Genomic DNA, 20281 nt, shown 5'->3' on the forward strand with positions numbered 1-20281 from the left:
CATAGTTGGTGCTGTCAATACTCTAGTCCTTCATCAATGCTCACTGGATGTCCACCGCCGGTGGACTATTCAGGTCAAGCAAGTGAAACTGAGGTGTTTAAAAACTCCAGCATTAGCGTTAGTGTCACTGCTGAAAATGACCCAATAACTGTCTGAGAAAATGTATTGTGGTTATCATGGTCTCACAGTACTACTCTATTGGATTTTAAAAAAAGATACATTTGATTAAAATTTTTATGTAACTTAAGTCACAACAGGCTATTTAACATTGTTAATAGATATTTACTGCATACCTAGTAACCTTACCTCTGGGAACAAAACATCCAAAATGAACTGCTCTTGATCCTCAATGTGGAATTCTACTGGTGCAGATTTCAGGACATCCTGAAGATAGAAAAATAGGGAGTCCTGTTCTTCCTCCGAGTCCAGGTACACTGGCACCCGTAGAGATGATCCCTTCTGGATTCTGCTGAGCCACTTCGAAGGCTCTTTTCCACAGAGTACACCCTTAGGTCAAAAGGCAAAGTGCCAAAAGCACTTCATCAAAACATGAGCAAACATTTAACATTTCTAGTTGAATGTCAAAAGTAGTTTATGTTAAAAGTTTTGGACTGTAAATCCACATTAAAAAAAAAAAAAAAAGTCCCCCAACACATGGTGACAACAAGCATGAATTATAAGGCCTTTTGCTTATTTGCTTATAACACTGTAATGGTAAAACAATGTGCAAATTGTAAATAACAAACATTGTTAATGTGTGACAAACATACCAACAAATGTTGCCGGACTCCATGGTCTTGTACAGCAAAGTCTACCAGCTTCTTTTCTTGGGCTGTGCGGTTCACCATGGTTTGCACATGAGGTGGAATGTCTGAAGTGATTGACCTAGATACCCTAAAAAGTGGCTGAAGGGTCCCTTGCAATAGCCTGCTAGCCTTGTCAGTCCAGAAAGCAAACCTCTGGCCATGTCTGTTGAATCAAAAAACTTAATCAGCAGGTAATCAAATGAAATAAAATGCAGAAAAGGCATGAATACTTTAGCAGAGTGGCCTTACCCTTCAATCTGAAATCTTTCCATCAGTAGGATGCACCACCACTGGCGGATTAATGGCACATCATTCTAAAACATATATAACAATGATCAGACAATTGGGGTGGGGTTTGAAATATTTTTTCTATATTAATAGATGCAACTTACCTCTGTGAAGATAAATGGGGTATTGGTGCAGATACAGAGGGCATACTGTAAAAAAATAAATCTCTCCATTATACCCAATAACTCAAAATGCTGCTTATCACAACTTAAAAGGATGCTTACAATGAGTATAAGGATGCCACAGTAGTTCCCAGAAGTTTGTTGAGGGAAGTGCTGGAAACAAAATATTAAATATTACTGTTAAGTAAAGGTGTTGAACCAATAGAAACAGATGTAGACAAGTGCTTCACTAAAGTAAGCTTAGGTTCCCCCTTACTGAGTTACTGCCAAAAGCCATTAATACATGAAGTAGATGTGCTGAAGATAGAGATTGTTTCAAATTGTGTAAAATAGACAGAAAGTCCCTAGGTCTGGACAAGAAAGAATGTATGGTGGAAAGAAGACGAATGAATATAGCAAAAAGTATCAACTGGTGGGCTAGTCATGGCTCAGTTTCCCAAAATCACAGTAGAAAATTCTCTTCAAAAGAAAATATCTATAGTCTTACATTACATTTAAGCCAACTGATGTCCAGAGTTTTATATAACCCAGTAAGAAAATAAAGAAAAGGCTTTACATCAAAACTTCTGCCGGTCTTCTCTGTCCAGGGTCTTGGGTCAATCTGGCCTGCAATATGTCTGCACATAAAATGGGAAAAAAAATTAATTATGGACACACACTTACTGAAACCTATAGTCATACAATTGTTCTCCATGGTCTAGTTTCATAAAATGAGACCTAATCCTACAGCCATCGAACAAGGCTTCTGCGTAAACATAAAACAAAAGAACAAAGCTATAAATAAGCAGCCATAGAACAAGGCTTTTTGTAAATCATCAGCCATAGAACAAGGCTTTTTGTTAATTTTCAGCCATAGAACAAGGCTTTTTGTAAATCATCAGCCATAGAACAAGGCTTTTTGTTAATTTTCAGCCATAGAACAAGGCTTTTTATAAATCATCAGCCATAGAACAAGGCTTTTTGTTAATTTTCAGCCACAGAACATGGCTCTTGCGTAAAATATTATTGGTAAAAGCCACTGAACAAGGGCAACTTTTTCCTCTCTCTTAACCTAAATATCGTTTTGTACGAGTCATCTCCAAAACCACCAGGGAGTACAGAATCTAGAAAAATGATCTCTCTCTCCACAACCAGTAAAACCTGCAATGGACATATTTCAAAATGATAAGCTAATCAACAAACTTCATTCTAAAAATCTGAATATCTATTTTTTGAAACTGTAACTCAACACATAGCAAATAGTGATCCAGTTGATTCTGTTGCATACTCCATGCAGGGAACAAAATCGCATCCTTGGAACACAGATTGTTCTGGTGTAGAGAAAGAAAATGCAACCATTCAACTACTGTGCATTGTACAGAAATCATTGCATTAATTTGCAACTGTCTGTCTGTGTGTGTGTTTAACTTCACTTTACCGGTAAACTTGAGAGTGGGTCCACATTCATCGTTTTCCATGTGGGAACCACATACATGTCAGCAATGTAAACATCTTTCCCCTATTTACAACACAACAAGATTAGCAAATGTATACAAGTACCCATGAAGAAGTATACAAAATAACAATGTTTGAGCTTCTGTAATTAATTACATGTTTTTGAGCAGCTTCTCTGATGATCTTAAAACATGCATTCCCAATCTAGACATAATAATACAAAATAAAGGCATAAATTACACACAAAAAAAAAACTATTTCTGTGCCTTTGAGCAAGCATGCTGCAACATGAATATACTTACAGTAGACTCCATGCACTGATTTAACCCAAGACTCCACAAGTCCTCACGTGTAAGACAGATATTGTCATCTTTAACAATCAATTCTGCTGCTGGAAGGCTTTTGTCCAGGACATATTTCAACTGCAATTAAAAGAGTTAGCAAGGGAGGGGGGGTGAGAATGGTGTGAGAGTGTAAGTATGTGAGAGATGGTCTGAATATACGATTGCAAAAAATGATTGGTAGTGTCTAACAGTGTGTGAAGGAGAGTGAAATTTGGAATGGGCTAGGTGGAATCATCCCCTACCAGTTTTTCCTGGAGAGGACCCAAGTCTTTTTCCCATTTCTCTCCAGAAAAAGCATAAGGATGGTCTGTTGCTTCATCAGGTGTACCATACTCATGGTCCTGAAGTGACACACATGGAACTGCCCCATGATCTGAAGAGACAATAAAAAAAATTAAGTCTAATATTAATAAAATAAACTTTACAATATACACCTTACATGTCAACCATTACAAAAAAAACACTACTTAGCTCTTACTTTCCAACCTGTAGAAAGGCCTTAGCCGTGAGACATTGATGCAACATCGAGTCCCATTATCTTTCACCACTGATGCCACACCCTTTTTAGAGATACTATCCACAGTGAAAGGACCTTTGTGGCGGTCAGCAAGGGTGTCTTTTCTCTGTTTTATATTGAAATCTTGAGAAATCAAGACCTCATCGCCAGGACTGATTGTGCTCATTAGCTTTCTCTTACGGTTCCTGTAAGACTTTTGTTGTCTTTTCTGCGCATTTTCAATGTTGCTAAGCACCTGAAGAAAAACAAAATTACACTTTACTACATGCCATTGAATTAAAAAAAACTTCTGTGGTCAGACTACATGAATTTGGACCTAACCTTCTCATTTAAAATTTTCATTTCATTTACTCGGGTGTCAAGATCATCTTCTGGGTCAGCAATTTTAAAGTCTTCTCCCATGGGACAGGCGTTCATAACCTCTGGCAAATGAGGGTGCCGATGGAAGAATAAGAAATACGGGGTGTGCCTGGTTGAAGACTGGTTAAAAACAAATTAAGTTATCAGAAATAAAACATTATATATCGATTACATTATATATCGACCATAATGAATGTATAATGAATACCCACTTGCTTAGCGGTGTTAATACCATACACAACTGCAGGTAAATGGATGTCCCAATCATTATGGCTTTCATTTACATACTTCCGCAATACACGTTTGACATTTTGATTTGTTCGCTCATCCTATATATATATAAAAAACAACAACAATTAAAACATTTCCTAATTTTTTTTAACATTACAGGGAAATGTCAAATAAAATTATGTTGAAAATTACCTGCCCATTTGTCTGAGGGTGGTAGGCACTTGAGACAGCATGTTTGATTTTCAGAGTTGCAAAGATGTTTTCATTCAGCTGTGTGCAAATCATCAAAAAGGAAATACAGTGTGCATAGCAGAATGTCAGAAAAACATGTGTGCTAATTAAGATAAATATCAATGTTAAGAATTCACATTATACTAGACTTTTACCTCATTAACGAACTCTCTCCCTTGGTCAGTAATAATTTTCTTGACCATGCCGAACAAGTAGAGTGTCTTTATGATGGCTGCTGACACTTCAGTTGCAGTCTTATTTTGCAGTGGCTCAGCAACAACCCACTTTGTATATAAATCAGTCATGGTCAACACATACTTGTTTTTTTGACCAGTTTCTCACAGTGGGCCAATTAAATCCAGGCCAATCACCTCCCATGCAGCCTTCACCTAAACACATATTTTCCATTACCTTTCAAAACATTTATTTTCTCTATTAAACAAAACAGAATTTGGAATACCTTAATAGAATGTAACACTGGTGTCCCCGTCTTCATGGGGTCATTTAGTTGGCAGCGGCGACAACACTTCACCTAAAAAAAAACAAAAAAAAGAAGAATTAAGTTGGGACAGTGTCTAAACATGTACAAAAAGTAAAATAAAATGCATATCATAAATACATATTAGAACAAGGGGTGTGCTATATAATTTCGTGCACAATAATATTTGTCGTTACATTACTTTGTTTTTGTTACACTATTTTTATACAAAATCAGAATCTTGGTAACTATCTATGAAAGATTTCTTTTGTTTCTACTGAATAAATAATATGAGGCTGAAGTTGGTTTGATATTCGCAGCTGCCGCTTCACTGAACCACCGTGAACTAAAGGGAGCGTTCACAAACTGTTCCGCATATTATATTTAACACCTCACATATCAACACTGAAGGAGCTATAATGAAGAAAAGCAGTACAGCTGTTTATTAACTATGTAAATATACATTATGTTATAAAATGCAATTTTATATACACGACCTTCCACTTATTTTCTGTTCTAGTGTAATTCATTCATTTCCTAAGTAGAAAACATCTTAAATAGAGAATTAGCCTCCTACCTTAAGGGAAAACCTGGCATTAGCCTGGCCAGAGCTAACTGTTAACTGTAAAATATTTATTTTAATTACTGAATATAAAATTAATAAATTTTATATATAATTTAAAAAATACAATAATATTTTAAAAGCCGTTGCGCTCAAAAAAAAAATCCAGTGTGATTTTAAGAATTTTTTCATCTTGGGCCAGACCAAATACTGATACTGATAAATGATTCTAGTCTCCTATTTTAAGGAAAACCTAGAATTAGCCTGGCCCGAGCTGATTTTATACTGTAAAATGAATTAGCAACATAGCATACACAGCCATAATGCAGCAAAAATTTAATATAAGCTGATGGTCCAGTACGATTTTGAAGGATATTTAATCTTGGGCCATGCCAAATACACATGATATAATGAGTTTTAGTCTTCTACTTTAAGAAGAACCTGAAATACTTTATACTTTAAAACGAACTGGCAACATGGCATACAAGCTATAATGCACAAAAATGAATGAATATAAAGCCAGTGATTCCAGTGCGATTTTGTGAATACTAGAACTCTTCATCTCATGTTTATTTGTTCTGGTCCAAAATGAAAAAGTCCTTCAAAATCATACTGGAACGTCAGCTTAATATTCAATTTTTGGTGTATTATGGCTCGTATGTCATGTTGCTAATTCATTTTACAGTATAAAATCAGCTCGGGCCAGGCTAATTCTAGGTTTTCCTTAACATAGGAGACTTCAATTTCATATCATGTGTATTTGGTCAGGCCCAAGATGAAAAAATTATTTGAAATCACATTGGAACATTAGCTTTTTATTCATTTTTTGTGCAGTATGGCTCACAAAGGTTTTTAAAATATAATTTTATTAAATATTTTTTTCATTATATATTAAATTGTTAATTATATATTCAATAATTAAAATAAATATTATACAGTATACAATTAGCTCTGGCCAGGCTAATGCCCGGTTTTCTCTTAAAGTATGAGGCTAATTCTCTAGTTAAGATATTTTCTACTTAGTAAATGAATGAATTACACTAGAACAGCACGTTAAAGTAAAACTGGAGAAAGTAAGTGATGGAAGGTAGTGTACATACAACCAAACGAATCAGGAGCTGCGAATATCAAACCAACTTCAGCCTTGTATGAATAATACTGTAATATTTATACTAAATAAAACATTTATATGTACTGTGTTGCAGTTTTACGCTCTGGAAATAAATAAGAAATTGTGTTATAACTTCACAACATACCCACTCAGTTACATCTTTCATTAGGGTAGGCCAGAAGTATCCAGCAATCACCCTGTCTCTCGTGCCTCGTACACCGTTGTGGTTGCCGGTGCCGGAGTTGTTATGGCACTCCATCAAAACAGACCTTTTTTCCTCCTCAGTACAAACAACTAGTCTCATATACGTTTTATTTGGTCCAGTGTAAAACAATCGGTTGTCTGCCGAAAAAAAAAACACGTTTCATATTTAATTACTTATTGATATAATAAAATACTCCGAGCTAAATTAGCTAGCATAGTTAACCTAGCTATACTAACTAGTTCACATAACGGGACACTTCGCTTCCTCAGCTAACGCAAACCTTTCTAAAATATGATATGATTTTAACTTACCTTTTGCTATGAAGTTTTCAGACACACGCCGCATTTCCTTGCACATTTTTTTGTTGCATGGTGGAGTAAATGTTCCACTTAAAATGTACTCTTTCAGAGCTCTGTAAAAACGTAAGTCCTTCATTTTGAAACCGCTTTTTACAAGCTGTTTGCGACAGTGTGAGCGGAACCACAACTTGGCATTGGGTAGTGACAAGCAGTAGAACCAAAACTTTTGCAGCTCAAAAACCAATCCTGCTTTAGAGCGAGGATAGGACCGCCTACCTAACTATCATACAAATGCAGAAATACAGAAATAAATAAATTAATAAATGTGGCAATAAATCAATAAATAAATGTAGAAATGTTGAAATAAATGAATGAATAAATAAATGAAAAAATAAATAAATGCACATATAAATGAATAAATAAAAATAAATATAAAAAATTAGAAATGTATTTATTAATTTATTTATTTACCTATACAATTATTCATGCGTGTATTTATTTTTTATATATTTATTTATTTATTCATTTCTATGTGTATTTATATATGTATTTATTTATTTCAACATTTATTTATTTATTCATTTATTTATTTCAACATTTATTTATTTCTACATTTATATGTGCATTTATTTATTTATTTATTTATACGTATGTCATTTTTGGTCCTCCATACTGTAATACTTAAATATATAAATACATCTACATTAATTATAAGGAAAATATGTTGATTATAAAGATTAAAATAATATAAAGACAATTAAAATAAAGATAATTTAATAATTCATTGATGTCTCCTCCTCAGTAAATTTATATCTTACTCCCTGAGAGCATTACACACCCACCAGTATAGTTTTTCTTATTTATATTTTCTGAGTAGGCTCTAAAAGCAAGTTATACCTTCTCTACACATATTTAATTGTACGCTTGTTTCTATAGATACAACTATCAACTAATAGAATCAAAGTACAGTAATAGTTTAATGTTAAATATGTTTATTGCAGTCATATTTGCAAATATAATGCTGTTATATTTTTTCTTTTGTATGACATGACCATTTTAAATTCAGCATCACATTCTTGAAATAAGTACTTGGAAAATTGGGCACCAGCAGAAGCGAAAGTAGGGGCAGCAACATTAAAACATATTAATTTACTGACAATAATAAAATGTATCTATGATTTTCCTATTTCCTTTTTTTGCCAATATAAAACATGAATAATTTAATTGCTCTGAAAAGCTCCACTATTTTACTTAATGTTGTTAAATTCTCCTGTTGTGTCTAACAGGATAACTGTGTGTGTGTAATTTAATTTTAAACTTTTTCAAGTAAAACATTTTTGTCTCTAGTATACTAATATACTGCATACACAAACAACTTCTAGTGTGATTTTACAAATTAGAGAAATGTTGACTAAAGCTTATTTGGTAGTAGTGAGTGTGTTTATATAAAAATGTGCTAGCTAAGTTAATAACATACACTTTTAACGAAGTAGCAGAGTGTGCAGGGACGTATTACTGAACTCTGGAATAAACAATACAAATAAAGATTTTTTTATATTAACTCACAGACACAGCACCATTTTATTTAACTAAAAAGCTAGCTAAAACAAACATTACACAGTGACTTGTAGAGACACACAACCACTAAGTTAACCTAGCTGACTAGCTAGCTAATGTACAACATCTAAACAAAAGTTCTGTGGAAGCATTTAGGTTAGCTAGTAAAGACCAATTCGCTAGCTAACTACCAAATTGGTTAACTAGCAAGCCTAAATGCTTTTACAGTATGTATGTTTGTAAAAGCAATTAAGCTAACGCTATCAAACTGGCTGGTTTCTATCCTAGCTAGCTAACTGTTTATAGCTTAGCTAACGTAAATACCGAAACAGTACTTCTGTTCTGGCCTTGTACACTAGTTAACAATTTGAATTTCAAGTAAAAACATACTTTTTGGTTGTCTGTTAGTAACTGTTATAGCAACATTAACATTTACATTAACATGAAATGTGTTTAATGCTACATTCTGAGATAATTTAGCTTCAGATAATATCACCTTGATATGCTGCTAAGTTAGCTAGCTTAGCTAACTGAAGAGGCAACACAGATAGGGTTATAAATCATATTTGACGGCCAAAATATTTATTAAGTCAAAATAAATTATATTTCAAAAAAGGTACGTAATACTTAGTTAGGTTTGCTACCTACCTACAAACTTCAAAGGTTTCAGGATAGCTGACAGTTGAGGAACGTTGTAATGTTTGAGGAATCCGCGAGAAGGGTCTGTCTGCAGAGCCGCAGAGCCACGGATATACGCCAGCAGATTCACGCCAGCAGATTCAAGCCGGTGGCATTCTGAGCATGCGCAGTAGGACAACGCGATTCTGCTGGGATTGAAATGCATGTTTCAATCCGAAAAGGCAATTCCGTGCCAAAATATGAGCAATGTGGCACATGTTGCCAAAAATATCACTGCCCGTTGTGCTCCATACAGCATTATAAGCCAACATCGGCCACAAAACTTAGGAGTCACCTAAAACTCCATTTTAACCGAGCAGTCCAACATGAAGGTAAGTCAGTGAATACAATAAGTATTTTACACAATCGTTATATTATTATATTAATATCAGACTATAGACTATATAGAGTATATATGTATGTATATATACGTATATAATGTATGTATGTGTGTGTGTGTGTGTGTGTGTGTGTGTGTGTATACTTCACAATATACAAAATATACTTTAAAAAATAGGCTACTTCAAAATCATGATCAGTTTGTCTGATTTTACTATGTATGACCATGTATTTGCAGAAAGTAAATTAAAAAAAATATATATATAAAAAGATTCAATGCTTTCAGACCTCAAATAATGCAAAAAAAAACAAGTTAATATTCATATAGAAACATTAATTCTAATTCTAAAATGAACTTTCTTTGCATTATTTGCAGTATTTGATTTTTTTTTTGTTTATTTTTCATTTACATTTTATTTGTAATTTGGGAGAAACAGTGTCAGTAATTTATAAAATAGAACAACAGCGTTTATTTTACTCAAGTATATACCTATAAATAGTAAAATCAGAGAAACTGATCATTTTGAAGTGGTCTCTTATGTGTATGCCATATGATATTGTATAACTGATGTTGTGGCAAAAGACTGTTGTTGTTGTTGTTACTAAGTCTTTTATATTTTTATGGCCCCACGCTTTATAAAATTTCTTTTCTCATGTTTCAGGATACACTATTCACCGATGTGGCTTAGGGTGCAGGGTACAACTCCATTATCACTGCATGTACTGTCAGTCAACTGTGCTGCGTAAGGAAGACTTTGAAAACCATTTGATTGTGTGCAAGACTAAACAATCAACCACAACACCTCTGTCTAAGCAATGTTCTTCAAGTCCCAAGCTGTGCCCACCAAGTGCTGAGCCATGCACACCTAGTATTGAGCCATGCCCCCACAGTGTAAAGCTGCAAGTACCCAGTTTACAGCTGGAAGCAACACGTGCAAAGCCATGTCCACCCAGTGTAGAGCTAGAAGCAACAAGTGCAAAGCCATGTCCACCCAGTGTACAGGAAGCAACACGTGCAAAGCCATGTCCACCCAGTGTACAGGAAGCAACACGTGCAAAGCCATGTCCACCCAGTGTACAGGAAGCAACATGTGCAAAGCCATGTCCATCTAGTGTACAGCTAGAAGCAACAAGTGCAAAGCCATGTCCACCCAGTGTACAGCTGGAAGCAACAAGTGCAAAGCCATGTCCATCTAGTGTACAGCTGGAAGAACCCAGTGCAAAGGTGCCTGCACCTGGTACCAAGCAGTTCCTACCCAGTGTAGAGCCGTCTCTTTCCAGTGCCAAGCCATGTATGTCCAGTGCAGAGACATGTCCACATAGGGCAGAAGAAGCTGACCTGGAAATTCATGCACTCAAAAGAGTTCGTGTGAGGCCTGTTGTCCGTGAAAAATGTCCTATGTGCAAAGTTCTTATGAACAAACGCAACATCAGAAAGCATATAGACCGTAAGCATACAAACCAGGAGCTTTTTGATGTAACTTCTAAATACCACCTTAGGAGTGAGTGTATTGATGAGGTTAATGGTATCTTTTCTGTCCAAAAGACTTTCCATGGCCACAGTGTCCCTCTTCATGTCCAGAATAAAACATGGGGTGAAAATCATCATGTGTTTTGTGAGTCACAGAACTGTCAAGTTAACATGGATTTAGCATGGAGGAGTGGCCTAAAATCATATAAATGTGTACATCTTAGGTCAATCACTTACTGTACAGGTTCATGTAAGTCTAGCACACTGCTAGAAGGTTCTTTAACAAAGATGGTGCAAACTAAATGGTTCAGTGAAGAGACAAAAAAGAATTGCCTTGCACGACAGAGACTGGCCAGAGAGAATAATGTTCCTCTCTCTGTTTGCCTAAATATAGGATTTCCTCAAGCAAAGAAAGTTGTGTCTGTATTTGAGCCCACTGTCTCATATTACAGTCGCCTTGGACGAGTTATGGTGGTGTACAACAGCAGATTAAACTCGTGGCATTGTCCGTGTTCTAAAACAAGACGGTCCTGTGCACATATTTATGTGGCCAAGTGGCATCTTTTCCAAGAACAGTCTGATTTGTTCAGGACAGTTCGAAGCACAGAAGAGATGGATCCAATTGCTGGCACAATCGAGCATGAACGTCTTGGGGACACAGACGAGAAGGGAGTGACAAGTCCTACATACCCACCAAAAGGTGATGGCCTGAACAGTATGGTGAAATACATACTCAGAAAGAAGAAGGTACCTGCTGTGTTACCAGAACATTTACGCCTACCATCAAAAGAATTGCAGTACCCAAGATATATAATTCCAGAGGAAATGATGTGCCAGATCTGTCCAGGGAATGTGCCTCTCAGTGAACCGATCCTCATCACTGACAAAGCAAGGATCCTTACCAGCTTTGGCATTGTTCAAAGTAAGTTACATTTCTATACACCAGTTTATATTATCAAGCTCTGAGAAAAATATGCCTAAACTATAAAACTGTTGCTCTGTTGTCATTAATGTTGAATCTTCTGTTGAATAATCCAATCACTAGATGTTTCCACCTACTGCAAACGTTGCCCAGACTGTGAGGTCTATTACCGATATCAAGAGTGGAAGGATGGGGTTCATAATTTCAGTGACCACATATTACTTGACCTACCCCTGTGTATCAAACTGAGAAACCTACTACAGGTAATGTATATAGATACCACTAGACTAATATCTAATCTCTTATGTAATTCCTTTTTTCTGGAAAACATTGGCATTGTATTATTTTTCAACCAAGGTCCATACAGCAGTCAGCAGAGCAGTTGATTATATCCAGCTTAACACAGGAGTAAGGTTCCCCTCAAAAGACACAGTGCTCCATGGATATCTGCATTTTGAAGCCCTCACAGACCATGAATACAAGTATTCATGTGTCACCTGTGGTGATCATCCTGCTGTGGTCATAATGGATTTGCATAAGAAGGCTGCTTTTCATTTGTCAAGTAAGACATTTTGCAGAATATAATGATGCAACTGTTCCCTGCCTTTTGTAAATTATTGAAATTATTTAAGAATTTCATAATACTTTACGTTTTCCTTCTTCACCACTTAAGTAACTGACCTGGGAGGACCACCACATAATTATACTGGCGAAGTGGATATAGAGAAGTTTTGGGATGCTCTGACCATGGAGATGATTGGTCGTGGATTTGTAAAAAGTAATTAAACCTTCAGAAAATATGCTTTTTGTCAGAATTTCACAATTCTGGTCTTGGAGTACCCTTGCCTTGGACATTTGTATGGGTGCAGTTCTAACAGACCCACTTTAACTCAGGAAAGGCTTGTGTTTTTGCTGATTAGTTCAATCAGCAAAAAACAATATCTTATATAGTAAAAAGTAAAAAACAGAAAGATATCTAGTCAGGTATATTCCAGGACCAGGATTTGAAAAACACAGTCTTGTGTTACTGATGTTGTATGCATAACAGACCAAGATGCATTAACGTAACTCTTTTTGACATCTTCTTGAGGTTCAAAACACAATCCATTTGCAGTCCCACCGACCTATCACTTTTGGGCTCCATGGATTGGTCCATGTACAAGGAAGGCTGACATTGTGCTCAATACTGAGTTTGCAAAGATGCATGCTCCAAAATCCACTGCTGAAGTAGAAGAGCTAACCGTCACTGAGGAACGTCTGACAGATGAGCTTTCTAAACAAAAGGTAAATATGACTATATTAAAACTAAACTAACTAAACTGTTTTAAACTTGTGGTTTAATGAGGTACACATACACTGACTAAATCTAAACAAATCTTATCATATATTTTCATAGAATTACTTTAACTAGACATTTTTTTTGTACTAGGTGGGAGTCATACGAAATTTATGTAGAGAGTGTGGTTTAGACTCCAGAGGATCACGCAGTGATCTCCTTCTCAGACTTTCCAGTGAGATGAAAACAAGACAGGCTTATGATAAAGTGTTTGAGAAAATTTGGGCAGCCTCAGGTAATCCTATTTTTCACTAAAACACATGTCTTGAATGGTGCATATTATGCTATTATAATTATAATGTATAAAGGATATATATTAATTGAAATGCAAAATGCAAAAATGAATGTTTATTGTGATGTGCAATGGCTATCTTACGTATTCTTCTAACTCTGACATTGTTGTGGTCTCATTTACACATTTTCTCTCAGGAGGATGGGCCGTGGTCATGTGCCCCTGTGGCATTGTGTACAGTATCAAGCACAACATTCGTGCTGAGAGTCCACGTGACTTTGCAGATATTCTTCTCTCATGGAGGCACATGCCGAATGTTGTCATATATGATTTTGCACGTGGGCTAGCCACCCATACTAACTTGAGAGAACCCGAAAGGGTGCCCTTTAAACCCTTTGAAGGTCGATTAAGGGCACCTTCTAAGGAAACAATAGCCCTTGCAAAACAAGGAAAGGTTAAGGTATCCCTACATTGGCTAGACAGTCCCAAAGTAGTCCCAGACAAGGGGGGTCACCCAGTTACTGGCTCAGCACAGCATTATTGCCTATATGACAAGTTTCATGAGGCAAATACAAAAGACGACAGGGACCTACTTCGGAAAATTTCCCTGGTCCCACAGCTGGCTGGCAAAATAAATAGTCAAGTGGCAGAGCAACTATTTGGCAAACTTAGAAAAAACAACTACTTCCTGAACATGAGCCAGCCCTCTACTCATGTATTCTTGATGAGGAACATTGTTCATCACATGAATGTACAAAAAAACAAAGCCAGGTTGGAGACAATCCAAAGGACCTTTGGAGTTGAAGTGTCAATGAACATCCACAGTCAAGCTGTGATTGGTGAGCAACAGGAATATAATATTTATTTCATATTCATATTTTTCTCTAAAAACATTGTCACCAACTACATAAAATACAGCTTATTTATTTGTTTATTGATTGTGTGTCCAATATGTGAGAACCCCCTGGTAAATGTGAATCTAAAGTCTAGATTTGCCGTTTATTCCTTTGCTAATATGATCGCATATCACAATGCACATGTGAAATATCTTGAATAGATTTATACAACACTTCATAGGTTCAGCCAGTATATGGCAGACTGACAGATGGCAAACTGTTTTATGTCTAACAGTGAAATGTCAGGTTCTTATTGCAATTTCTTCAAAAATGTATATGTTCATTACCAACAGACGTACATTAATTGCATTGGTCAGCACTGTAATCATTACAATAGTAGTGTTTTGTATCATGGTGTGTGTTGTTTCAGGATCTGCAGTTTCCTCTGAGATCACTGCTGACACAGTACCTGACACAGTACCTGACACAGTACCTGACACAGTACCTGACACAGTACCTGACACAGTACCTGACACACAAGTGGTGGTTTCAACTGGTGAGTGATGCATTGTGAGTGATGTTTGTCTGGGATGTTCTTGATCATGTGCTTACTCTGCTCTTTTGTATAGTTGAAGCAGTACAGGTATGTGGAGATGAATGTCGACATCTGACATCGCTGGACAACATTCATGCCACAAGAGCTGCCTGGAACTTCACTTTACATCCTGGTCAGATGGCACTGGTATGATTCTTTAAAAATATAGAAAACATGATAATTTACTAAATTAATTAATAATTTAATTGCTTATCTAAATACCTGGATATTGTTCCAAGCTTGATTATGTTCTGGACACAATGAGGACTCCAGATGAGCCAGTAGTTGACGTTGGCACAACCACACTAAAGCGCTCTGACTTCATATCATTGGGTTTATGTGAAGAAGTAGAGGCAACAGTAAGTCTGTTTTACTGCCACATATATATTACTATACATTAATTGGAAAACCCCGCTTAATTCTGTTTCTGTATTCCTGATGCAATATTATAGATTGTCAATTGCTGTTTTAAAGTGATAAGCGACATCGGAATACATCTGGTATGTTTGTACAGTTCATTGCATTCTGTGATTGCTTTTGAAATATTGAAAATAAGCAACTGGCAGTTATAACAACTATATATTTTAATATTTTTTAGGGAAAGGATGTGCATGCCATTGATTCATACGTTATAGCAAGTTGGATGCCCCCTCTAGATGCAGATCCAATTCAGTCTGTTCCTGTAAGTGATCACTTTCTTTCGGATTTTCCTTCATGCTGTTCTAGAAAGGCACAATTGTGTTCTGAACCCATTAATTCTTATGGACTATTCATTGTTTTGTCTACCTATTAACTATCTGTTTGTATTCTATTTTAAATCGGATCTCTAAGGTGGATGCAGCATCTAAGGACATGATTCTTCTTCCTGTGTGGAAACCAGGACACTGGGTTTTGTGTGTACGTATGCATTTTTACTGAACCGTACAATACTTGGAATAATTCCCAACCAACTTATCAGAGAGATATTTTACATTGCGGCAAAGGAAATGTCATGCAGAGGAATGTTGCAAGCCTGTAGACTCTATATTTTACAGGTCTTGAAGCCAAAAGTCAGAGTGATGCACTTTCTTGACTCCCTAAACCCCCATGTCTACGGCGATGTGTCATTATTCAGGTTTTACATACCAATTAAAAATTTGGCCCAAGTTCGATGTTGGCCATGCAGGTTCCCTCTTACACTGTTCAAAGATTTTTTGTTTGTTTGTTGGCTTATTTGATGCTATGCTCCATTTGCTTTTGCTTGCTGTTCAAGTTATTTGCATGTGTTCTTTGCATGTGTTCAGTTGGATTCAAACCAAGTTGGTAAATTGTCTTCACCACAAACTGTTCTGGAGTGCTGTAAGACAAATCAATTGTATTTATATATCCAAATCAGTTTTAAAAAATAATGATAATAGGATTAAAAGATACACATTATCATTTAATATTGTTTATTATCAAACAGATTAAATGTGTGATACAGTTACATAATGACAAAGTTTAATATACATACTTTCATTTTGCAGCAAACTAGCTATGACAATATCACCAGGCCACTGGATCCTGATGAAAAACAAGGTAAGGGTAAATTCTGTGGGACCACAATCATGTGGTACTTTGGATTTCCTTTTTCATGCTTTTCTTTTTTTTGGTTTGTCATTTCAGGATATCCCCCAGCAACATGATGTGACATCCTGTGGAGTCTTCATGATTATGGTAAGTCTTTGGACCTTTTAGTTTTTATTTAATCTGTAGTATTAAAAAATAACGTATTGCAAAATAAATATGTTTCAGTATGCATTGCACATCGTCTTGAATGAGCCATTCAGTTTCACTTCTGTAAGTCTTATTCTGGAACATTACATTTAAATTATTGTCACATTTCTCGTTTTAAGTTTTAGTATTTATTGAAGTATTGCTTGTTTCTCAGCATGACATTCCAGTCATCAGACGGTGGTGGTGCTTACTCCTCATGGAGAATTTTCCCCTTGGAGGGTAGGTGCCAAACTTTCATGCTGCATAACTTCTTATTCTCTCTCTCTCTCTCATATCTATCTATATATATATATGTTTTTTATTCATAGACATGGAAGGCGATTTGCACACTGGGCTGCAGAGGCCATGGAACTTGGGCCTTATCCCACTAAAAGTGAGGTAATTAATTTATTGAGTTATTATTTATTATTATATAATTATAATTTGGCATGGGAATATGTCAAAACTAGGGTATAGATCATGACAATTGTGTTTTGATTTATGTGATGTGGGCCAATACATATACTTGAATTCTGAAGTATGTGATTTAATAAAGTAAATTTACTGTAGATTGTCATATCAGAATATTTGGCCACCTACTTGTATCCATCTTCACTGTCCATGTTATCAGCTCCACATATCATATAGGAGCAGTTTGTAGTTGTACACTTACAGACTGTAGTACCTCTATTTCTTTGTATACTTTATTGCCCTGTTCTTAAATAGTCCAATAGTTCAATAGTCAGGACCCCCACAGGACCACCATTGAGCAGGTATTACATGTAGGTGGATCATTCTCACAACTGCAGTGACACTGATGTGGTGGTGGTGTGTTAGTGTGTGTGTGTCGATCAGATAAAGCAGTGCTGATGGACACCTCAGTGTCACTGCTGGACTGACAATAGTCTACCAGCCAACAGTGTCCGCAGATGAGCTTTCGTCTCCGACATTACACCTACAAGGTGGATCAGCAACACCAGCACACACATTTTAATGCACCACCACCACATCAGTGTCACTGCAGTGCTGAAAATAATAACACCACCCACATAGTACCTGCTCTGTGGGGGTCCTGAACATTGAAGAACAGGGTAATAAAGTATACAGCACATGTACTACACTCTGTAAGTGTAGAACTGCTCCTATATGGTATGTGGAGCTGATCACATGGACAGTGGGTGTAGAAACAAAAAGGTCAGGTGTACATATGATTGTGCTTGTGATTTCTGCTTGATTTTAGTAAGTAGTGCACGTGCAAAGCATGTAACAATGTGTTAATGATTGTGGTTCTGAGAGAAAAAATAATACAGCATATCACATACCTATTCTACAGTCAAAGAATAGAACAGAAGAAATGGAACCTGAGAGTGGAGCACGAGAGGAGGTCACTACACCTCTTGAAGTATGTACAATAAATATTTGCATTACTGTACAGATTTTTAAAGTGTTTAGCAATTCTCTATTTTTTTATTTTTATAATGTTCACTTCAAATTGTAAAAATGTTGACAACTGTTTTTTTTATGTTTCCCACAAAGAACAAAGGTGTAATCAGACATATAAAAGCAGGTGTTGAATGGCTGAAGAATAGTCAGCATCTGCTGAAGGACAAATGCCTGACACCACAAATCCTTTCCATGGAGGAGGAAGATGCGCGGAATGCCCTTGCTCATCTGGAGGCTCACTGTACAGCATCTGTGTATGAGGATGATATGGATGAGGATGAAATAAGGGCCCCATTTTATTTTACCTTTAAAAGCATGAAAGACATGGGCTTGTTCTTGTCAGAGGTTAGGGATAAAAGAAAGATTATGGTATCCTCTTTTTACAACCCTGATATTTAAGGTGTTTCCTACACCTATACCAACATCAGAAACATCAGTAGCCTATTCACAGAAAATTCACTGAAGTATTCCGTTGATTACTTTTTTTCTGCTGCTTATGTTGATTTGTGTTGATTGCCGTTAAGTACAGTTTTTTGTTTGTTTCAGTTGCTTATTATTAACCTACTATTTTATTGTCTTAATACAGTTATTATGCTCATTTTATGTCTCTTTATGTTGTTTTATTATTGCACATGGAATTGTACACATAAAGACCATGTATTATTAAAGCCATTGCTCAACTTTGAGCTTGAATTAAGCAGATGAGTGATATTTTGTCCTTCTAATTATTATAGCTAATTAAGGTATTTAATTCCTAGGCATATTCATGTCCAATTTTAGGGTGCTTACATAAATCATTAGCTAGGTTATACAATCATGTGTGCAATATTTACCATGTAAATGTCTATATGTATTTGTTTTAGCCCAGTGTTTAACATTATGCTCAGTTTAATTCCTGCACATGTGGTAAGATAAATCAATGGTTTGTTCATCACAGATTTGGGACACTTTTAACTCACAGCTCAGAACAAAAGAATGTAAATGTAAGTGTCCAAAAAAAAAGACAATCAGTATAAAAAATGAGAGAACTTCATTTTTATTGGCATGGAAACCATAAATCTAAATATAAAACATTGCACCAAAGTTATATTATGATATACATCACGTATTGTATATTTGATGTGAATAGTTAATTCTGGCATATACATGTTATGAGTAAATGTAAAAGTAAATCCCATGTAAGCCAACTATCAACTATCAATGTTGAGGTTAAATTGAAGGGTAATTGAACAATATGTCTACATAGACCATTAGTCTATCGAGGCACATAAGACTAATATGTGTCAGAATATGATATGAATACCTCCTAAAACTTTTTAACTAACCCTAGCTAAGTCAAACCAGTTATTTAACGCTAAGAAAACCGAAGAAGGTATCAACGCATGCTGACGCATGCGCAGAATGCCACTGGCTTGAAACTGCTGGCGTGAATCTGCTGGCGTATATCCGTGGCTCTGCGGCTCTGCAGACAGATACTATTGGAATCCGCGCGCCAAGTGCTACGAGAAACCGCACGGGTTGAACTGGGCTGATGCGCAGGGGCACCAAGGTAAATATCATCTAGATTCATTTACACTCTAAACGTGATCACACGTTTGGGGTGTGCGCGACGGTTGGTTTTGGGGTCTAGGGATGCTGATCGTGTGTGTGCGTGTGTGTGCGTGTAGCAGTACTATAACAGGCTCTGTGTGTGTGTGTGTGTGTGTGTGTGTGTGTGTGTGTGTACTATAACAGGCTGTGTGTGTGTGTGTGTGTGTTTGTGTGTGTGTACTATAACAGGCTCTGTGTGTGTGTGTGTGTGTGTGTGTACTTTAACAGGCTGTGTGTGTGTGTGTGTGTGTGTGTGTGTGTGTGTGCGTGTAGCAGTACTATAACAGGCTCTGTGTGTGTGTGTGTGTGTGTGTGTGTACTATAACAGGCTCTGTGTGTGTGTGTGTGTGTGTGTTTGTGTGTGTGAGGAGCAGCATAACAGCGGGAGTAAGTATTCTTACTGACAGGAGTCATCTATAACTGTAAATAAAAAGAAAATATACAAGTCAGCTTTGGTAGAAAAGTGCTAACAGTAGGGAACAGTCAGTTTTCTACTTTGTTAGTGCAGTGCTGGTACAGGGTCGTCTGCCGTATTTGAGCCAGTTCACACCTGTGTTCAG

The 20281-nt window shown here is 36.4% G+C and overlaps 1 protein-coding gene across 1 annotated transcript; it reads left to right on the top strand.

Annotated features, from left to right (window-relative positions):
- Positions 1 to 9262: 9262 nt before the first annotated feature.
- Positions 9263 to 18793, top strand: LOC111192582 (uncharacterized). Its single transcript, XM_049476817.1, has 21 exons — positions 9263 to 9555; positions 10225 to 11955; positions 12079 to 12218; positions 12313 to 12517; positions 12629 to 12733; positions 13046 to 13239; positions 13385 to 13526; positions 13721 to 14362; positions 14790 to 14915; positions 14989 to 15101; positions 15194 to 15313; positions 15407 to 15454; positions 15553 to 15636; positions 15786 to 15851; positions 16460 to 16511; positions 16599 to 16649; positions 16728 to 16772; positions 16864 to 16928; positions 17018 to 17087; positions 18022 to 18090; positions 18225 to 18793. Exons 1-16 carry the CDS (start codon positions 9384 to 9386, stop codon positions 16616 to 16618), a joined length of 3960 nt encoding a protein of 1319 aa, XP_049332774.1. The 5' UTR covers positions 9263 to 9383; the 3' UTR covers positions 16619 to 16649; positions 16728 to 16772; positions 16864 to 16928; positions 17018 to 17087; positions 18022 to 18090; positions 18225 to 18793.
- Positions 18794 to 20281: the final 1488 nt, after the last annotated feature.

This window comes from Astyanax mexicanus, chromosome 4 (assembly GCF_023375975.1).
Source record: "Astyanax mexicanus isolate ESR-SI-001 chromosome 4, AstMex3_surface, whole genome shotgun sequence".
Taxonomy (NCBI): domain Eukaryota; kingdom Metazoa; phylum Chordata; class Actinopteri; order Characiformes; family Acestrorhamphidae; genus Astyanax; species Astyanax mexicanus.

What these genes read in the sequence shown, in the direction of transcription:
- LOC111192582 (XM_049476817.1), top strand. Translation starts at nt 9,384, where the DNA reads ATGCATGTTTCAATCCGAAAAGGCAATTCCGTGCCAAAATATGAGCAA. An exon ending in CCGAGCAGTCCAACATGAAG is followed by an intron (nt 9,556 to 10,224) that starts GTAAGTCAGTGA and finishes CTCATGTTTCAG; the next exon opens with GATACACTATTCACCGATGT. An exon ending in GCGACATCGGAATACATCTG is followed by an intron (nt 15,455 to 15,552) that starts GTATGTTTGTAC and finishes AATATTTTTTAG; the next exon opens with GGAAAGGATGTGCATGCCAT.